This window comes from Bos javanicus, chromosome 10 (assembly GCF_032452875.1).
Source record: "Bos javanicus breed banteng chromosome 10, ARS-OSU_banteng_1.0, whole genome shotgun sequence".
Taxonomy (NCBI): domain Eukaryota; kingdom Metazoa; phylum Chordata; class Mammalia; order Artiodactyla; family Bovidae; genus Bos; species Bos javanicus.
The window spans coordinates 77,356,915-77,378,493 of record NC_083877.1 but is presented as its reverse complement, the minus strand read 5'-3'; the positions used below and the strand labels follow the sequence as shown (position 1 = coordinate 77,378,493).

The 21,579-nt window shown below is 39.5% G+C and overlaps 1 protein-coding gene across 10 annotated transcripts in view; it reads right to left on the bottom strand.

Moving 5' to 3' along the window:
- Positions 1–695: 695 nt before the first annotated feature.
- FUT8 (fucosyltransferase 8) overlaps positions 696–21,579 on the bottom strand; it is a 332,211-nt gene continuing 311,327 nt past the window's right edge. For all 10 annotated transcript variants that reach the window (XM_061429157.1, XM_061429161.1, XM_061429158.1 and 7 more), the window contains 3 exons: positions 21,308–21,484; positions 13,515–13,665; positions 696–1,703 (listed from right to left, as the gene is read on the bottom strand). In XM_061429157.1, the coding sequence (XP_061285141.1) occupies positions 1,386–1,703; positions 13,515–13,665; positions 21,308–21,484 (646 nt within the window). In that variant the 3' untranslated portion in view covers positions 696–1,385. The remainder of the gene's footprint in view (positions 1,704–13,514; positions 13,666–21,307; positions 21,485–21,579) is intronic.

The following is a 21,579-nucleotide window of genomic DNA, read 5'->3' as shown; positions in this document are numbered from 1 at the left end:
CTGAAAAGAGGAAGTGATCTTATAAGGAGAAAAGTGACGTTCAGAGAGAAAGCGTAGGGGGTATCAAAGTCTTGTCTTTTGAAGTGATTCTGATGTAGAATTACTAAAAAGAAATACCTGGATGAGATAATCCCAAGTTCATTTTTGGTCTCATACCGGTTCCCCTCTACTTTGTTCACCAAACTCTATATACTGTTGGACACGCATTTCAGAAACAGAGCTAGCTTCCCAACACCACAGATTCCTGGTACTCTCAAAAGCAGGACATGATAGCAAAGGGTACAAAATCATTTCTTGGCTGAAATAACAGGACTCAACTCACAAAAAGTGACAACAGCCCCAATAAGAAAGAACAAGCCTGAAATTATTAGTTCAGAAATGGAGGGGATAGTTCCTCTGACAGCAAGGAGTACGATTATTTGATTAATTAAAACAAATAAACAAGGTCCAAAATATTCACAGTAAAATAAAAACTCCCAAAGAGTGTTCTGAGCAACTCTGTAACGTGCACCAACCACACTCAGTGTTCAGTGTTCAAATGGACCAATGACTCTCTGAGCTAAGCCATTCAATCCAAAACAGAAAAATAAAAAAGTAAAGCAGAAAAATCGTCAAACTCCTCTTTTTATCATCATTTTCCATTATAATGCTGGCTACATCATCATCTGATATAAAATTCTAGAAACTCCACAAAATTCCTCTTTTTAAAATTTATTTTTTGTTATCAAAGAGAATGTCCAGAAACATTGAGTACTAAAGAATCTGTTCATGGCATTGTTTTACAAAAGTTCCTAATGGAGTGTGAATATTTTAATTTCTGTTGTATCCTTCACTTATTAATGATGAGGTGGATGAACCGGTGCAATTACTTAAAAAAAAAAAAAAAATCCAGACAAAAACATCCATTCTCATTCTGAATTCTGTTGACTGGAGTGAATTCAGTGGTTACAATACCACCACTGGCTAAGAATCAAGCTCCCCACAAGAGGGAACTATTCAAGTCATCTCATTTGGTCACACAAGTCTCTCAGGTATAGGCACCATGTTTGAAGTCTCACACAAAATGTCTGTGTCACTTAAATTACACAATGTGGCAGTGTTTGTTTCATGGGGACATAGTCTTGAAAGAAGGGGTAACGTAGAAAACAATCTGTTTGCATGTTATACGTGAGTACATTATTGGACTGTGCATGGGTTTACGGGCACTGTAGCCCTTGTTAAAGAGCAATTCCACCAATGAAGCATCTGTCAGATCCCAGCTGCTCCTGATGCTGAAGATGTTGACTAATTTTAACCACGGGCTGTTAGGTTGGGGCCTTCTTCATGTACTGTTTGGCTCAAATGGTTTGAACTGAGTTTGGTGGTCTTTCTGGTCCATCTAAGCTTTATTTCTCAGCCTCAGGGTACGTGGGGTACTTGACCGTTTCTATCTTCTCTCGAACTTTGTAGGAGGGATACAGGCCCGTCCTTCCCAGTTTTCTGTTGACACCTTTAGAATAGCCATCCCAGTGATTTCCAGCCACGCCAATGATATCTCCAGGTTCCATGGGGATTTCATCCGCAGTTCGAGGTTCGTGAGGATAAATAGCAATCTGGTTGTGGGCATTTTGGCCTCCAAAATAGTAGATGTCATCCAAAGAATGGAAGTTTGCAGAGGCATCGGGATGCAGCGTCTGCATGATCTCATAAGCAACTCGACAGACCTTGGGAAAGCATGAAAAAAAATCTGTTAGTAAATGTGAGATCGCCTTCGTAGCACTCTGAGAGCCCTTGCCAGAGAGACAGGGACTAAACTAGGACCAGGGCTGAGAGAATGAGTAGATTCTAGTCAAAGTCCATTTGCTCTCAGATGATGGTACAAAGTCATTCTTCATTTCTTTGCCTGTATCTTTTTTCTAAACATAAAAGACAATTACAATTAGGATCTGGCAGAGAAAAAAAAGGATATGTACATGTAGTGCAAAGTATTTTGAGAATAAACACTTATCAAGAGCCACAGAGTGCTGGGCAAAAATAACATAGTCTGTGCCCTTGGTGAACTTTAAGATTCAGGATTATAAATACTTTACACAAATGCTGCTGCTCCCTTTCTTTCATTCAGTGTTAATAAATCACATACTCTTTTCTACTAATTTAGATCTGGTCTCAGAAACTCATGTAATTACTGACAATCAACTATTGCCAAATGAGCTAAAACATATCTGCCACTTCTGTTCTGAAGAGTTTTGTGTGTCATGTGTAGATAGCAGCAGTCTAGATTGAAACAAGATGAACTAGCTTTGGGGAAGGTGCATCTACCTGATGCATTTAAGGCTACTTAAAAGATTCCTCTGTCCAAAGAACACCTACCATTCTCACTGGATGGCAGCTGAAATTACACAGTCCTTGAACTTTAGACTTGCTAACAAAGGTAAACGATCTTAATGGAGGTATAACATTTTAAACAACTAACAAATATATTCATTATCTAGTAAATGGGTTTCAGAAACTTAAGAATAAGTGAAAACAAAAGAGAATACTATTTTACTTAGAAAATTCTTCCACTATATACTATGAACAGAGGACTCAACTGAAGTCAAATTTTTCTGCATCTCCACTTGTAGTTATCTCAGTTAATGAAGGTTTATTGCCCCTGCTACTGCTGCTGCTGCTAAGTCGCTTCAGTCGTGTCCGACTCTGTGCGACCCCATAGACGGCAGCCCACCAGGCTCCCCCATCCCTGGGATTCTCCAGGCAAGAACACTGGAGTGGGTTGCCATTTCCTTCTCCAATGCATGAAAGTGAAAAGTGAAAGGGAAGTCACTCAGTTGTGCCTGACTCTTAGCGACCCCGTGGACTGCAGCCCACCAGGCTCCTCTGTCCATGGGATTTTCCAGGCAAGAGTACTGGAGTGGGATGCCATTGCCTTCTCTGGTTTTATTGTCCCTATATCAATACTTTTGGACATATTTAAATCTTAATCTTCTCAGTGGAGCAATTTAAGGTACCCAGTAGTCCTTAAAAACTTTGGCATTCACAGTATCAAAACTGAATTCTTAAGTGTTATGAGTAAATAGAATCTAATTAGGTTAATGATCAACTTAAGTCTTTAAAAAAATCCGAATTTCAGGAACTGGAGGGGCACTTCTTAAATGCCAAATGTAATTTGCAAATAAAACTGAAGTTTAGATAGTATTTTTAATTTTGCAGATAGGGACTAATTCTAGTGCTAGGATTTCAACTAGACATAGAACCAAGAGAATAAGTTTGCTTTCAAATCTGCTACTTTGTCAACAAACTAATTTTATATTGGGAATGTCACAGTATGACTGACATCACTGGTAGAATACTCAAACTATAACAAAATGAAGCAAAAAAGATTTTGAACTTGAACTTCATATTTAGTCAGAGGCCCATATAGGGTACGCAAAATCAAGTGAAGACTTTGGAAAGAATCTAAATAATTAAAGCAGCTCCAATAGTAGCAAAGTACAATAACAATGACAGGGGTTAATATTTACTGAGTTTTACTTAGTTTTTCTGTCGGGCTTCCAAGGTCTAATTTAATTGTCAGGAGTCCCATAATATTCTATCATGTTTGTTTTATGGATGTCAAAGATCAGTTAAGGAAAATGGCCAGAGTTATACTATTATTAAGTGGCATATTCAGGTTTTGAACCTAGGCAGAATGTGTATACTTGTTAACTGCTAAGCATGTGTTTTCTTGCAGATCCTATTCCCCATGCTCACATTTTAGATAGCGTAAGGCCAAGGCAGGCCTTGGGAAAACCTGAGTTGTATTTTCAGGGCCCCTCCACCCCCTTTTCAATTATCCCTAGTCAGGGATGCTAGATCTTATACTGCCTTGGGATGACCACAATGTCCATCATGGCAATGGACCCTGATGTGTCTTCCCCTTTCACTAATTAACTTCTCATTCTCATAAAAACAACACTGCCTTCAGTCCCACACCCTTAGGAACGTGCTTTCTTTTGAGGGTATTCCTAATGATCAGTTTATGTTTGGTAGCAATAGTTGCTCTGATACTTTGGCCACCTGATGCAGAGCCACCTCACTGGAAAAGACCCTGATGCTGGGAAAGACTGAAGGCAAAAGGAGAAGGGGGTGACAGAGGAATGAGATGGTCAGACAGCATCATTAACTTAAAGGACATGAATTTGAGCAAATTCCAGGAGATAGTGGAGGACAGAGGAGCCTGGCATAATGCAGTCCACAGAGTTGCACAGTCGGTCCTGACTTGGTGTCTGAACAACAACAGCAGCAATCAATAGTTGTTGATGTATTAACCTGATGGATAACATACATACTTTCTTAAGCCAAAGAAATTACAAATGGTAGAGCTTTCAGATACAGAGGTGGGCCAATAAAAGGCTCCTTCTTATAATAATGGCAATAATGAGAGCAGATGAGCCTACTGACCACTGTTCTAATAGCTGGGCTTGTACACACACTTTTTCTCAACTCATTTAACTCTCACAACAACCCTATGACTTGGTTACTATTATTATTTATGTTTTATAGCTGAAGAAACTATACTAATATTTCCAAAAATTTTCAAAAATTAAACAAAATGAATAAAGGGGTTAGTAAATGGCAGAATACTTTGGCCACCTGACATGAAGAACTGACTCATTGGAAAAGACCCTGATGCTGGGGAAGATTGAAGGCCGGAGGAGAAGGGGACAACAGAGAATGAGATGGTTGCATGGCATCACCGACTCAACAGACATGAGTCTGAGTAAGCTCCGGGAGTTGGTGATGGACAGAGAAGCCTGGCATGCTGCAGTCCATGGGGTCGCAAAGACTGAGAGACTGAACTGAACTGACTGAAATGGCAGAAATGTAATTAGGACTCTGTCTCTAAACCACACACTCAACTGCCTTAGAGTGTTAGGATAAGAACCTAGAATAGTGCCTGCCTCAAAGTAGCCATTTAATAAATACCTTCTGAATGAATGCTGCTCCATGTATAATACCAGTCCAGCAGCTGAGATGCAAGACCACTGGTGATATTAATCCTTAAGATCCGTATAGAATATTCCGAGTAATTAAATTTTTTCTCTATGTTAACCAGGGGGCAATTTACTGTAAAGAGTTAGAAAGCTGACTATAGTGTCAATGTTTGCATTTAATCACTCCAGGCGTCCTCTCTGGGCGTTACAAACCCAAATCACATAGCAGGTAAATGATGCCTTCCAGCTGATGTCAATACTCATCTTTGATACTTGACAGGTAGCATGATTGAGAGGAGCAGTCTCTATGGTTTGCAAAGCAGCGGATGGCCACATGCAGTATGCCTTATTTCACTCACTGCTGACGTGTCACTCTATTGTTTTTAGAACACTACTAAGCACACGGTTCCCACTCTAGTACTCTTGCCTGGAAAATCCCATGGACAGAGGAGCCTGGTGGGCTGCAGTCCATGGGGTCGATAGAGTCGGACACGACTGAGCAACTTCACTTTCACTTTTCCCTTTCATGCATTGGAGAAGGAAATGGCAACCCACTCCAGTGTTCTTGCCTGGAGAATCCCAGGGACAGGGAAGCCTGGTGGGCTGCCGTCTCTGGGGTCGCACAGAGTCGGATATGACTGAAGCGACTTAGCAGCAAGCACACAGTTATGAGTAAAAGCAAAAATCCTGCCAAGGGATAAAACATAGATATGACTGGATTAAGAAAAAAATTTAAAAAGGAAGGAAAGTCTGAATTTTGTCCCTAACAGCCAGCTGAGCTTTGCATGAACCTCCAAATCTTTCTGAGAGCAGATGGGATACTGGGTTTTTGTCAAAATAGACAGGGCCAGAAAGATCTCCCAAGTGTGAAAAGTTGGAAGTGGGCTCGTGTCTCTGTGTGAGGCTGGGTTATCTGTACATTTTTACTGTAAACTGCTCTATTTTGCTCTTCAGTGAGAGGACAGTATCTGCTGCTATTTCATAACCACACCTCCATGGAGATCCCTATCCAGAGCTGTCTGTCTGGAAATAAAATCAGTGTCTGGCTTCTCCTTCTGGGCTTTTCAAAATCTGATGCAAAGTGTGACGAAGCCAGTTGTATTGTGTGTGATTTGGAATGAATCAACAGAAAATGCCACAAGAATGTCGCATTAAGTGCCACACAGGAAGTGTCCTAGGGGGAAAAAATTTGTCCTATGGTGATTTTAATGACTGAGAAACTACTGAACAAATATTGACTGCTCCTTAAAAAAATGTCGATTACTTACAGTCTTTAAAATGGACATCTACAACCATTTTTGTAAATGAGATTCCAAGTTCTAAAACTTGATCAGATCAGATCAGTCGCTCAGTCGTGTCCGACTCTTTGCGACCCCATGAATTGCAGCACACCAGGCCTCCCTGTCCATCACCAACTCCCAGAGTTCACTGAGACTCACCTCCATCGAGTCAGTGATGCCATCCAGCCATCTCATCCTCTGTCGTCCCCTTCTCCTCCTGCCCCCAATCCCTCCCAGCATAATGAGTCAACTCTTCGCATGAGGTGGCCAAAGGACTGGAGTTTCAGCTTTGGCATCATTCCTTCCAAAGAAATCCCAGGGCTGATCTCCTTTAGAATGGACTGGTTGGATCTCCTTGCTGTCCAAGGGACTCTCAAGAGTCTTCTCCAACACCACAGTTCAAAAGCATCAATTCTTCGGCGCTCAGCTTTCTTCACAGTCCAACTCTCACATCCATACATGACCACAGGAAAAACCATAGCCTTGACTAGACGGACCTTTGTTGGCAAAGTAATGTCTCTGCTTTTGAATATGCTATCTAGGTTAGTCATAACTTTCCTTCCAAGGAGTAAGCGTCTTTTAATTTCATGGCTGCAGTCACCATCTGCAGTGATTTTGGAGCCCAGAAAAATAAAGTCTGACACTGTTTCCACTGTTTCCCCATCTATTTCCCATGAAGTGATGGGACTGGATGCCATCATCTTCGTTTTCTGAATGCTGAGCTTTAAGCCAACTTTTTCACTGTCCACTTTCACTTTCATCAAGAGGCTTTTTAGTTCCTCTTCACTTTCTGCCATAAGGGTGGTGTCATCTGCATATCTGAGGTTATTGATATTTCTCCCAGCAATCTTGATTCCAGCTTGTGTTTCTTCCAGCCCAGCGTTTCTCATGATGTACTCTGCATATAAGTTAAATAAACAGGGTGACAATATACAGCCTTGACGAACTCCTTTTCCTATTTGGAACCAGTCTGTTGTTCCATGTCCAGTTCTAACTGTTGCTTCCTGACCTGCATACAAATTTCTCAAGAGGCAGATCAGGTGGTCTGGTATTCCCATCTCTTTCAGAATTTTCCACAGTTTGTTGTGATCCACACAGTCAAAGGCTTTGGCATAGTCAATAAAGCAGAAATAGATGTTTTTCTGGAACTCTCTTGCTCTTTCCATGATCCAGCAGATGTTGGCAATTTGATCTCTGGTTCCTCTACCTTTTCTAAAACCAGCTTGAACATGAGGAAGGTCACGGTTCACATATTGCTGAAGCCTGGCCTGGAGAATTTTGAGCATTACTTTACTAGCGTGTGAAATGAGTGCAATTGTGCAGTAGTTTGAGCATTCTTTGGCATTGCCTTTCTTTGGGATTGGAATGAAAACTGACCTTTTCCAGTCCTGTGGCCACTGCTGAGTTTTCCAAATTTGCTGGCATATTGAGTGCAGCACTTTCACAGCATCATCTTTCAGGATTTGGAATAGCTCAACTGGAATTCTATCACCTCCACTAGCTTTGTTCGTAGTGATGTTTTCTAAGGCCCACTTGACTTCACATTCCAGGATGTCTGGCTCTAGGTGAGTGATCACACCATCGTGATTATCTGGGTCGTGAAGAGCTTTTTTGTACAGTTCTTCTGTGTATTCTTGCCACCTCTTCTTAATATCTTCTCCTTCTGTTAGGTCCATACCATTTCTGTCCTTTATCGAGCCCATCTTTGCGTGAAATGTTCCCTTGGTATCTCTAATTTTCTTGAAGAGATCTCTAGTCTTTCCCATTCTGTTGTTTTCCTCTATTTCTTTGCATTGATCGCTGAAGAAGGCTTTCTTATCTCTTCTTGCTATTCTTTGGAACTCTGCATTCAGATGTTTATATCTTTCCTTTTCTCCTTTGCTTTTCGCTTCTCTTCTCAGCTATTTGTAAGGCCTCCCCAGACAGCCATTTTGCTTTGTTGCATTTCTTTTCCATGGGGATGGTCTTGATCCCTGTCTCCTGTACAATGTCACGAACCTCATTCCATAGTTCATCAGGCACTCTATCTATCAGATCTAGGCCCTTAAATCTATTTCTCACTTCCACTGTATAATCATAAGGGATTTGATTTAGGCCATACCTGAATGGTCTAGTGGTTTTCCCTACTTTCTTCAATTTCAGTCTGAATTTGGCAATAAGGAGTTCATGGTCTGAGCCACAGTCAGCTCCTGGTCTTGTTTTTGCTGACTGTATACAGCTTCTCCATCTTTGGCTGCAAAGAATATAATCAATCTGATTTCGGTGTTGACCATCTGGTGATGTCCATGTATAGAGTCTTCTCTTGTGTTGTTGGAAGAGGGTGTTTGTTATGACCAGTGCATTTTCTTGGCAAAACTCTATTAGTCTTTGCCCTGCTTCATTCCGTATTCCAAGGCCAAATTTGCCTGTTACTCCAGGTGTTTCTTGACTTCCTACTTTTGCATTCCAGTCCCCTATAATGAAAAGGACATCTTTTTTGGGTGTTAGTTCTAAAAGGTCTTGTAGGTCTTCATAGAACCATTCAGCTTCAGCTTCTTCAGCGTTACTGGTTGGGGCATAGACTTGGATTACCGTGATATTGAATGGTTTGCCTTGGAAACGAACAGAGATCATTCTGTCGTTTTTGAGACTGCATCCAAGTACTGCATTTTGGACTCTTTTGTTGACCATGATGGCTACTCCATTTCTTCTGTGGGATTCCTGCCCACAGTAGTAGATATAATGGTCATCTGAGTTAAATTCACCCATTCCAGTCCATTTCAGTTCGCAGGCAGTATTAAAAAAAACAAAACCCTTCTGATATTTTGCCCATCTGCAACTGAGTGAGCTGTCAACTGCTGTTATTTCTCCAAATGTAATTTCTTTGCTTCAGATTTAAGATTGTTTCGTTAAATATGAAAATAAACGACATAGTAGATGGTTAGGGTATACACAACTTCCAGTAACACAGAACAAGGTTAGAGTATTTGGTAAAATAGTCTGGAGTGTGACTCACTGCATAGCTTTCAAAACTTAGTGGATGTTCTTGAAAAACACTGCCTCTAAATTTCAGACTAAATCCTAAAGCTTGTTTTCTTCAATTTATGAAGCTTTTAGGACAAACCTGGCTTTGAGAAAAAGCTTTGATGAAAGAATTCAGAAAACTAAGAATAACAACAGTAACAAAATTAGAGAGCAGAGTCATATTCTTGGCTTTTAAAAACTTTTCACTTAAGGAGAGACAATTCCCAGACCTTATTTGTGGATATAAAACCAAGGATCTTTAGAAGCCCTCAGGCTGAGAAGAATGGATCCAAAACCTTATAAAGAATCCTGATTAAGGAGTCATGACATTTCTGCCTATAGTTTCTCAGACTTCAACCAGGCCTTGCAATTTCCCTCCAACAATGCATTTTATTCTTCCAGGATTTTCTACAATAGCACACTGTCAACAGATAAACTCACTTGTTATATAGCATAAACGCTCTAAAGGGTAGTAGTATACAGGAGACAGAAAGTTTACATGACTGAAACTGTAGGATTGCCAAAGCATTATGAAGAAGAGTCTAAACTTTTATTCCTTCTCACCATTTCTTGAAATGAGATTATCATCAAGGAAAATTTGAAAGTTGGTTGTCCATGTTTTATTCTGGGCTTAGATTTGGTTCTCATTGTTTTATTTTCTTGTCCCCCTTCCCACTTTCTAGCATGCCTGTGGCATATATAAGAAAGCCTGCAGATTAATTTCCCTAAAGTTAAAACTATATACAAGTTTACCTACATTTGCTACAGCAAATACTGTTACGTATCACTCACCCTTTGGGAATGAAGAGTTTTTGTTTTTTAAAATTCATTATATGGTGATGCTGTCCTTCAATGAGCTAAAGAAAGTTAAGACGGTACCTTGGCATAGAAATTAATATGGTGAATGTTACTGTTTGTTCTTCTTTATGAAGAACGTTACATGCGTCAATGCACACAATGACTGTGTGGACCCTACACATTACCTGTGACCATGAGTAGAGGTAACGGTGTCCTTGAATAGCATGTTTCATGTTCCTTCTAAAATGTGAGAACATATAGTCTGAAATGGGGCCATGTGAAAAAGAGCTGCTCAAATAAATACTGTAGAGTCTAACAGGCAAAGATAGTCCTATACCTATTCCTATATAAATAATAGCAGCTAACATTGCATTTAATATATTGCTCAGTACTATTCTCTGTGCTTTTTATCTATAATAACTCTTTAATCCTCACAAAAACTTTATGCAGTAGGTATTATTATTACTATTTTTATAGGGAGGGGAAAAAAAAGTCAGTGATAGTCTAAGTAATTTGTTCAAATGCCACAGTCACTAAATGGTCAAAGTTGGATTTAAAACCCAGGTAGAGTGACCCCAGAACCTACAATGCTTCATTCTTATTCCCTGCCTTATGAAGTTAAAAGCTCGACACTTATACCATCAGTGAGTTTTTCTCAAACTCCACTGCTGCTGTTGTTGAGACATTTTGGGGGCATTTTTTAAAAAAATCCTGATTTTGATTTATGGCAAGGAAACTATGAGCCAGCAACCAACTTCACATTTTGGGGGCATTTTTCAAAAAAATCCCAATTTTGATTTATGGCAAGGAAACTATGAGCCAGCAACCAACTTCACTCACACCATAAAAATATTAAACTGTATCAAATGCCTTTATACTAAAAATATTTTCCAAAAATACTGAAGTGCAAGTAAGCTCAAAGATTTATCACCAAGTGTGGAATTATTCCACAATATCAAACGCTAGACCCATTAGTCATCAAGAAAGGAGATGATCACATTTAGCAAACTGCTACTCATTATATAAATATAAGGTATTTTTACTATTAAACTTTTATTCTGAACCCTAACATAAAATGTCTGAGATATTCAAATCTATTTTGGGACACAAAATATTGGTTCAAATTAGGAGAGTTCTTTTGGATGAACTTTGACTTGCCAAGAGTTTTAACGAACAATACAATATATAATCACGAATCTTATTCCTTTGGACACAATCAGACCTCTCAGCACTCTGTCTTCATATAAACTGTCTTTCTGGATCTGGGGTCTGAAGAACACACTGAGGTTAATATTATGCATAAAACAGAACAAAGAAGTATGAACAATATGTTCTTCAAATCTGGACAGGTTTCCATTATCATGAAGTGACAGAACTCCTGACTTCTGGGTCAAAAGAGTTGTGAGGCTATAAGGATCAAAAATTCTACAGCATATCACTGAAAAGGAAAAAAAAAAAAAATTTTTTTTCTTTCCAGAATGAGCCTAATGGCCTAATTAAAGAGAGCTGGAAGAAAGGAAGCAAAACACAGAGCACTTGTAAGTCTCACTGTCTACCTACATGTAAGATCTGCCAATGTTTAGACATGCTTATATTTAATTTTGAGTGTGTGTGTATGTGTTCAGTGGCTCAGTGTGTTCGACTCTTTGCGACCCCATGGGATTATGTAGGCAAAGATCAACTCCTCTGTCCATGGGGTTATCTAGGCAAAAATACTGAAGAAGGTTGCCATTTCTTCTTTCAGGGGGGTCTTTCCGATCCAGGTATTGAACTGGCGTCTCCTGCATCGGCAGGTGGATTCTTTTACCACTGAGCCACCTGGAAAGCCCTTTGTTTAATTCTAGAGCTTTATAGTTAGAGCAGTGGTTCTCACAAGGACGATTTTGCCCTCCCACTTCCCCAACCTGGGATATTTGGCAATGGTCTGGAAACATTGTTGACTGTTACAACTTGAGATGAGGGTCTACTGGCCACGGATGCTGCTAACCATGCTGTAGCGCACAATACAATGGCCCACAACAACTTATCCAGCCCCCAAAGTCAATCGTGCCAGGTTGAGAAACCCTGGACTGAAGGAACAGACTTTAGGCCTAAAATTTATGCCTAAGGGGGAGATGGTGCATCTGGAAATTCTTGATTCAATTGCTCTAACAACAACCATTTGAAAATGTGTTACTTGCACCTGTTGATCACACAGGCACACAGCCAGATTATCAAAAGCAGTTTAGAGGGACTAGGTAGTTACAACTCCTCCCCCTACCTCCCATAAGAACAGAAAAGGGACCTTTTCAATGATAGGATCCTAACCCCACTTAGGGAGAAGTATCTGCTATGGATGCCTTCATGTTTCCCTTCTGATGAGGACTGCTGCTTTGTGACTCCTGTTCTGGGTAGCTGTCTTTGGGTCTTAAGTTGTAGTCTTATTCCACACCGAAGGAACTCATACAGCCTTTGTTGGGGTAAGTATCTTTCCAACAATCGTAACACCACACCATTGTGAGAAAGTACATTGTCACATAATAAAAAACTTGTTATTTTCTTTATACTTCTCTGCGGTATATCCCCATGTAAATGATGTGACTTTCCTTTTCACATTTTCTTTTCTCTGCTTCTTCAAGCTTTTAGGCATATATTTATCTTACATGCTTTATATTTCTTGGTAATTATTCTCTAGTTATTTCATGTGAATATTTTGCTCACTAGATTTCGGACCAGGCTAAGATCTGTATCTTCAATCCCATGAAATCCCCTCTACCCCAGCATAGATCTGAGCACAAACAACCATTTAATAGCTTGTTGAATAAACTAACCAGTAATATGCACATAAATAAGAGAGCTGAATAAAATACACAACAAATATTTCTATGTTGATATTCCACTGGGCAAATAAGGCTGATTGGACACTCATAAAAACATACACCAAACCAATAACATATAGTTTTTCTGTAATAGTTAAAGAATGATTATAATATGGTATTGCTTAAATATATTGTACTACTTCTTGCTAGGTAGAAATGTAAAAGGACTTGAAGAGGAATTATATTTCCTCTTTCTTATTTTCTACAAAGCAATGAGTCAAATTGCTGAGACAAAATGCTGAGCATTTAAGTCTCAGTATCAGTGCACTGACGTGTAGAAATGGATGGATTCTAGTTACGTATTGATTGTATGCAAAATCAGAAAGTATGAAGTAAACTTATTGCTGTTTCTGTTAAAGGCTGTGAATAAGCCAAACACTTTACAACAACCCCAGTAGCTGGCTTCATTAGAGATGTATTCAACAACTGCTTGCAAACAACTAAATGTTCAACGTAATCAAAAAGCTATGCTTTCTGGAATCTTCTCATCTTTTCATAAAAGAGATCATTTCCCAATATTAAAACATTGCACTTGAATCATGATAACTAACATTTTTAAAAAAGATCCAAGAACTTCCTGACCTAATATAACCACAGAGTATTGACCATTTAAAAATGCTTACCTGGGATGAGAACGTACACACCAGGAAGTCTGCCTGGGAGAGAAAGTGTATATCCAGGATCACACCTCGGAGTGAATTTTCTGTGTATCGATTGTGTAGTCCAGCTGACCAAGAGATAGAGTTATCACTAATAAATTCATAATGGGGGTACCTGGAAAAAGAAACAAAATCACTGAAATTATAGAATTCTATCAGGAAGTAGTATCCTACCAACAGGAGGTGGACTTCCTTTACACAGGCGTGCCTCTTTTTCCAACAGTAAGGAGAGCTTTAACTCTGGCACTCAATAGAGTAGCTGACAAAGCATCTTTGAATCCACTGATGGGGCAGAAACCATTCTGGGGTGTCCTTTATGTTAAAAGTTATTGGCATGTCATATAAAGGACACGTATGCATCAGAACGTCCCTTTCAGTTCATGAAATAATTGAAAATAGAAAGCTCTTTCTTTGTAACGAGTGACCTTGAAGCGCTTTTTCAACCTGCTTTCATTTTTTTTCACATCGACACATTTTCATTTTATGCATTCCTCTCCCACTTTTATCCTTAAACTATCTTTTTCATCTTTTTAAAAGTGTAATTTATACATTGTCTTTTTCTTCCAGTTTTATTGATATATAATTGACATACAGTACCGTATAAGTGTAAGGCACAATGAACTGACTTACACACGTCACGAAATGGTTACCACAATGAGTTCAGTCACTATCCCTCATCTCCTAAAGAGACAACATTTTTTAAAAAGGAAAGAAAAATTTTTTCCTTGTGATGAAAACTCTAGGGATACAATGTCTTAACATTTTGCTGTGGCTAGGACATTCAACACTACATTGAATAAAAGTGGTAAGAGTGGCCATCTTTGTCTTCTTCCTGATCTTAGAGGAAAAACTTTCAGCTTTTCACTGCTGAGTATTACGCTAGCTGGGGGATTGTCATATATTACAGCCTTTGTTATGCTGAGGTACATTTCTTCTACATTCACTTAGAGTTTTATTATAAATAAATGTAGAATTTTGCCAAATGCTTTTTCTGCACCTATTGAGATGATCATATGACTTTCATCCTTTGTTTTGTTAATGTGGTGTGTTGCACTGATGGATTTGCAAATATTGAACTGTTCTCATATCCACATGATCATGGTGTATGATCCTTTTAATGTATTGTTGGATTCAGCTTGCTAACATTCTGTTAATGATTTTTGTATCTTATCAATGATATTGGTCTGTAAGTTTCAATTTTTGTGGCATCTTCATCTGGTTTTTGAATCAGGGTGACCTTTGCCTTGTAGAATGAATTCAGAAGTCTTCTTTCTTCAATTTTTTGGAAGTACAGGAATTAATTCTTCTTTAAATATTTCATAAAATTCACCCATGGGGCCATCTGGTCCTGGACTTTTGTTTGTTGGAAGCTTTTTGATTAATCTTGATTCAGTTCCATTCCTGGTAATTGATTTGTTCATATTTTCTATTTCTTCCTAATTTAGTCTTGGAAAACCGTAAATTTCTAGGAATTTATCCATTTCTTCTAGGTTGTCCATTTATTCACATATAGTTGTTTGCAGTAATCTCTTTTGATCCTTTGATTTCTGTTGTGTTGTTATGGACAGATTGCTCATCTACACTTTGCTTAGTTCTTTTGGGGTTTGTTCTTTTGTTTGAAGCACATTATTTGTCACCTCATTTTTGCTTAATTCTTTGTGTTTATTTCTATATATTAGACAGGCCAGTTATGTTTTCTGTTCTTGGTGAAGTAGCTTATGTAGGAGATGTCCTATGGGGTCCAGCTACATACTCCCCGCTCTGGTCACTCTGGTCAACAGAGGTTGTATGTGGGCTGAGGGGGCACTTCTGTTGTGGTGGGGCCAACTACTGTGGGCAGGCTGGGAGGGAGGGCTAGCTCTCAGCTTGGCTGGCTGTCATGTCCTGCCTTATGTGGGGGCTGCTAGCGGCTGGTGGGTGGGTCTGGGTCCTGACACAGCTGGCTACATGGTCTGGGGAATCTTAGGGCTGGTGCCAGCCTGCTGCTGGATGGGGCTGGGTTCTGGTGCTCCTGACTGCAGGTGCGCAGGTCCTAAGGCTGGTCTGGTCTTGTTGGTGGGAAGTGCTAGGTCCCAGCACAGCTGGCTTTGGGGCCTGGGGATCCCAGTACTGGAGGCAATCACCTAGTGGGCACATAAGCCCCCAGTGCTAATAGGCTAGAAGGAGGACTTGAAAATGGAGCTTGCTAGCACCAGGGGCTCTGTGGTAGAATGAGCTCCCCACTGCCTGTGGCCAGGGTCTGTATCATCAGGAGGAGTCCCAATTGCCTTCTGCCTCTCTAGGAGGCTCCAACCTGCTTTCAAACTTGGTCACTGAGCTTTTCCTTTAGAATATAAATCTCATGATTAAATCTCACTTAAATTTTTAGTTTAGAATTTGTGGTATTTCAGACTTGTCTCCTTTAACTTCCATATGTAGGTCTGGCACGCATGCATGCTCAGTCGCTTCAGTCGTGTCCGACTCTTTGCAACCCCAGGGACTGTAGTCCGCCAGGTTCCTCTGTCCATGGATTTCCCAGGCAAGAATACTGGAGTGGATAGCCATTTCCTCCTCCAAGGGATCTTCTCAACCCAGGGATCTTCCCAGGGATCAATTCCGTGTCTCAGGAATTGCACATGGATTCTTTACTGCCGAGTTACTGGTGAAGCCCTAATCCCCATTAGCACCATCTTAACAAATAATGGTGACAAAGAAACCATTCTAATAAATTTATGTTAGTAAATTCCATGTAGATGTTCACCAACTAATATTGTGGTAGTCCTGAGAGGATATGTGTTAAAAATATTGAAACAGGATGTCTTTTAAAAATCTACCATACGTTCAAATAATTCTACTCTGAATCAGAGGTTTAATTATATTTCAGTATAGAGTGAATAAATTTTCTCAGTACATGTGATAGATCAGAGTTAAGTTGTCAACTTTGGGAAGTTACATGCAAAAGGGATAATCATTGTACTTACTTTATATAATTTTTAATAATTAAATTAAGCACTGTAAACGGCTTAGAAGAGTACCTGGTATACAGTAAATGCTCAATAAATTTAGCTAATCAACTAGCTGTGACTGTCAAACATTCTTTCCTCAGACATCCACTTGGTTTTCTCTTACTTCCTCCATGTATCTCTGCTCAAATGCTAGCTCTTAGTGAGGAGTTTGGCAAACCTTAACCCTTCTACTTGCTTAATTTTTCTCCATGGCTCTTATCACTGGACATAATATTTATTTACTGTTTATTTTGGGCTTCCCTGGTGGCTCAGTGGTAAAGAACCTGCCTGTTAAGCAGGAGATCTGGGTTCAATCCCTGGGTCAGGAAGATCCCTTGGAGAAGGAAATGGTAACCCACTCCAGTATTTTTGCCTGGAGAATCCCATGGACAGGGGAGGCTGGCAGGGTACAGTCCATGGGGTCACAGAACAGTCAGACATGACTTAGCAACTAAATAACAACTGTTTACTGTCTGCATTCATTCCCACCTCCATCATCCCTAATTAGAATGTAAACTCTATAAAAAGAGAGGTATTTCTTCTGCTCTGTTTACTCTGTTATTCTCAGCACCTAAAAGTGAATCTAGAATGTAACAGAAGATCAATAAATATTTGTTGCACTAACAACACTTTCTATTCATAAGCCCTGAGACAGCAAGTGCCACTTTAGGTGGCTTTTCCCACACAGTATTTCCCAAAGGTTAGAACTATGCCTTATTTTCCTTTGCATCACAGCATCTAGACTCCACATAGTCACGTGGATAAACACATGAACAGTGAGAGCTACCCACGACTGGGACATTTTCCTAATTCCCTAACAGCTGCTTCAGATTTCTCTTCATTCCACAGCCTCCAAGGAGCTTTCTCTCACTGCCTCTAATAATGACTGTGAAGAAAAAGTCTCTGAGCACTGTTTCAGACTGGTATTCAGTGATCAGATCCATTTGGCCTCATTATTTTTGACATTTTGCCCTCCCAGCTCTGAATCAGGGAGACGAAGGAAATGTCATGTTTGTTCTATAAAGAAAACAACCAAAGAGACTTTTAATGTGATTCCTGTGAAGATGCATATATCCAGGCATGGGGCTAAAACAGAAACAAATAAATATGAAGGCTGGAGGGTGAAGGAGGAGGGAAATGGGTTAAAACACACCAGCACAGGTTGTATCCTAGAGTAAAGACTAACTCTGTCAGTGTGGTATGGGTACTCAGTGGAACAAACAGAGTGATCCTTTTATTGAGAAGTGACACTAACATTATGCCCTTCCGAACTTAAAGGCCTCTTTCTGGCACCAAACCAAAAGGGCACCTAAGTTCCTCAGGCCTTATCTCTATATGCAAAAGAGCTTGATGAAAGATACTGAGTGTTGAAAAAAACACAAACAATGGAAATAATGAAGGAAGGAGATTCTGTACTTTCAACAAGGAGCAAGGAAAACGCCACACAAACATGCTTCTTTCCGTCTTATGCCCACAAGTATGCAGCAGAGGAGGTCTTCCACTGTAAGGCTGCAGAGACTGGCAATGATTTTAAAAAGCATCTTTTCTGCCTCCATGTTGTAAAAATTTATTTTTTATATCACCCACAAAGAACTAACTTGAAATTAAAAATAGCATCAAATTTTCTTTTGTGAAATCTTTCTTCAGACTGAGGGAAAGACTCCTCTTGACTTCACTACCTAGCATACAACTCCTTCAGGACAAGTACTGATATATGATGACACTGTGATTAATGGTTACATGTATACTGCCTATCAGCTAGATACTCCTTGAGAGGAGAAGCCACATATTATTTTTGGTTTCTTTGTGTATTCCTAATGTGAGAAATGCCAGGCTGGATGAAGGCACAAGCTGGAATCAAGATTTCTGGGAGAAATATCAATAACCTCAGATATGCAGATGACACCACCCTTATGGCAGAAAGTGAAGAGGAACTAAAGAGCCTCTTGATGCAAGTGAAAGAGGAGAGTGAAAAAGTTGGTTTAAAACTCAACATTCAAAAAACGAAGATCATGGCACCTGGTCCCATCACTTCATGGCAAACAGATGGGGAAACAATGGAAACAGTGACAGATTTTATTTTCTTGGGCTCCAAAATCACTGTAGATGGTGATTGCAGCCATGAAATTAAAAGACACTTACTCCTTGGAAGAAAAGCTATACAAACTTAGACAGCATATTAAAAAGTATAGACATTACTTTGCCGACAAAGGTCCATCTGGTCAAAGCTATGGTTATTCCAGTAGTCATATATGGATGTGAGAGTTGGACTATAAAGAAAGCTGAGCACCAAAGAACTGATCCTTTTGAACTGTGGTGTTGGAGAAGACTCTTGAGAGTCCCTTGGACTGCAAGGAGATCCAACCAGTCCATCCTAAAGGAAATCAGTCCTGAATATTCATTGGAAGGACTGATGCTGAAGCTGAAACTCCAATACTTTGGCCACCTGATGCAAAGAACTGACTCATTGGAAAAGATCTTGATGCTGGGAAGGAGGAGAAGGGGACATCAGAGGATGAGATGGTTGACTGTCAAATAGTAGGAGAATGGTCAAGTAAGCAATGGTATTTCCATTCACTGGATATTTAATCACTGAAAAAAAAAAAAGACTGACAATGGCTTTTTTTTTAGCAACCTGTGAAAAGGGATCGATCGCTATATTAAGAAAAAGAAGAGTTCAAATCATATAGAATATGATCAACCATTAAAATGTATAACTATATAAATATCTGAAGGAAATATGTTGATATTTAAATAGTTGTTACCACTGAGTAATGAGATTATGAATAAAATTTTTTCCTTATTTGTATACTCATCAACTCCATATTTTCTAATGAGCATGAACTACTTTGTTAATCAAGGGGAAAACTTATGATGTATTCAAGAACAAGTAAAAGAGTAAATAAAGTAATATTTTAATGTTTTTTTCCACTAAGGTACAAATTCAGTCAGGTATTTTAAAATGAAGGACTATGATGAACTATTTCTCTTTGTTTCTAATAGATCTGCATATCAAACTGGAATAGTATCTGTGGAACTTTTTTCTTGTTTTGTGTCCAAATCTTCATTTAATCCCTAACTCTTATATAAGAATTATAAGTATAATACATAACTTGGCTTCTATTTGGCTGATGAATTTCTTGGCCTTTTGGTTTGTATGTGTGTATATGTGTGTGAGAGAGAGAGAGAGTGTGTGTGTCTGTGTGTATAATCCATAGAGGGAGCCTTAAAGAAAAAGCAGTTTATATCAGGTAATTTGCATTCTTACAAGGTAGAAATAGGGTTTAAAGGATTATCCAGTGATTTGGATAAATACTTGCATTATAGTATTCATTCCAGATTTGTTTTTCTTCCCAACATTTGTTTTTCTTTGTGACATAAAAAGGATTGAGAAATTAATTAAAAGTCAAATAGGTCAAATGACTGACTGCTAATAAAATGTTTTCAAACTGAGTGGACTGAAATGAACATAACTCAGTACCTACTGAACACTTACTAGAACTAGGTATAGTTTCAAAGTGCTTATAATGTGAGGGAACCAGAAATAAGCAAGTGCTAAATATTAAGATAAATGCACTTAGGGGAGGAACACTTAGTCAAGGGTTCAGGGATGATTTCTGGACTAGATGGTATTACTGAATTGCAAGGAAACCAAACCAGTCAATCTTAAAGGAAATCAACCTTGATTATTCATTGGAAGGACTGATGCTGAAGCTGAAGCTCCAATACTTTGGCCACCTGATGCAAAGAGCCAACTCATTGGAAAAGACCTTCATGCTAGGAAACATTGAGGGTAGGAGGAGAAGGGGATGACAGAGGATGGGACAGCTGGATGGTATCACCAACTCAATGGGCATGAATCTGAGCAAACTCTGGGAGACAGTGAAGGATGGGGAAGCCTGGCGTGCTGCAGTCCACAGGGTCACAAAGAGTTGGACACGACTCAGTGACTGACCAACAACAAAAGCACTACTCACGCTGTCCATTCCCCTACGAGGAATTCCTTGAGAGCCGAGAGTGTCTCGTGTATCATGGACCCCCCAGCACCTAGCACAGTGCCTGAAATATAGGGGGTGGGCTCAGTAACAATGGTGTTGCTCAGTACAAGCTAGCAGTCCTTATTCTTTCACCGATCAAACTCCTCTTTTGATTCTCTGTCTTTTAAAAAAATATAATCTCCAAATTCCAGAAGTTTTTACAAGGTGAAAACTTGTATCTTACACATGGTTTCAGCTGCCTTCGGTTCTTAGTGAAGACTGTAAGAGCAAAAGGACAAGTACATTGTGTGTTTCATATGTAAATGTAACAGTCTTGTGAACTGATTAGTGTTATGGACTGAATGTGTACCCTCAGAATTCATATGTGTAAGCCCTAACTCCCAGTGTGATAATATTTGGAAATGGGGCCTTTGGGAAATCCTTAGTGTGGAGCCCTCATGATGGAATGAGCGTCCTTACAAGAGACACCAGAAAGCTTGCCCTCTGCCTTCCAAGCACACAAAGGTCATGAGAGTATATGATGAGATGCCTGCTGCCTAGAAGTCAAGAGAAGGGGTTGCAGAATGAAATCTACACCTTGCTGGCACCACAAATATGCTTTGACCGCTTTGACTATAACAACAGTTGCACGAGCACACAGTTGTTTGAATTTAAAACCCCCAATAATCAGCAATAACATTCAATGTAACAAGAATCACCAGTCGTGGGAAATTAAGGATTCATTTTGACTGAAAAGAGATGGTCCGCTGTAGAATTATTAGTTTATCTAACTTACTTTGTTTTTGCCTCCTTTAATAAAGAAGGGTCATCTGTGGCCAAATAAACTCTTTTTTTATCCACTTGCATTCTGCGAGCAAGAAGCTGAAAATGTTCTTCAACATGCACCATGTATTCCTCAATGGGATGGAAGGCTGCTTCTGTTCCCACTTTGTCTGTGCGTCTGACGTGGACTCTGCAGGGACAGAAAGATAAAGTCAGATTCTGCTGAAAATGCTCCGATCCACAGAGTACTTTTAGGGTATTCAGCTTTATACCTCTATTCATGGT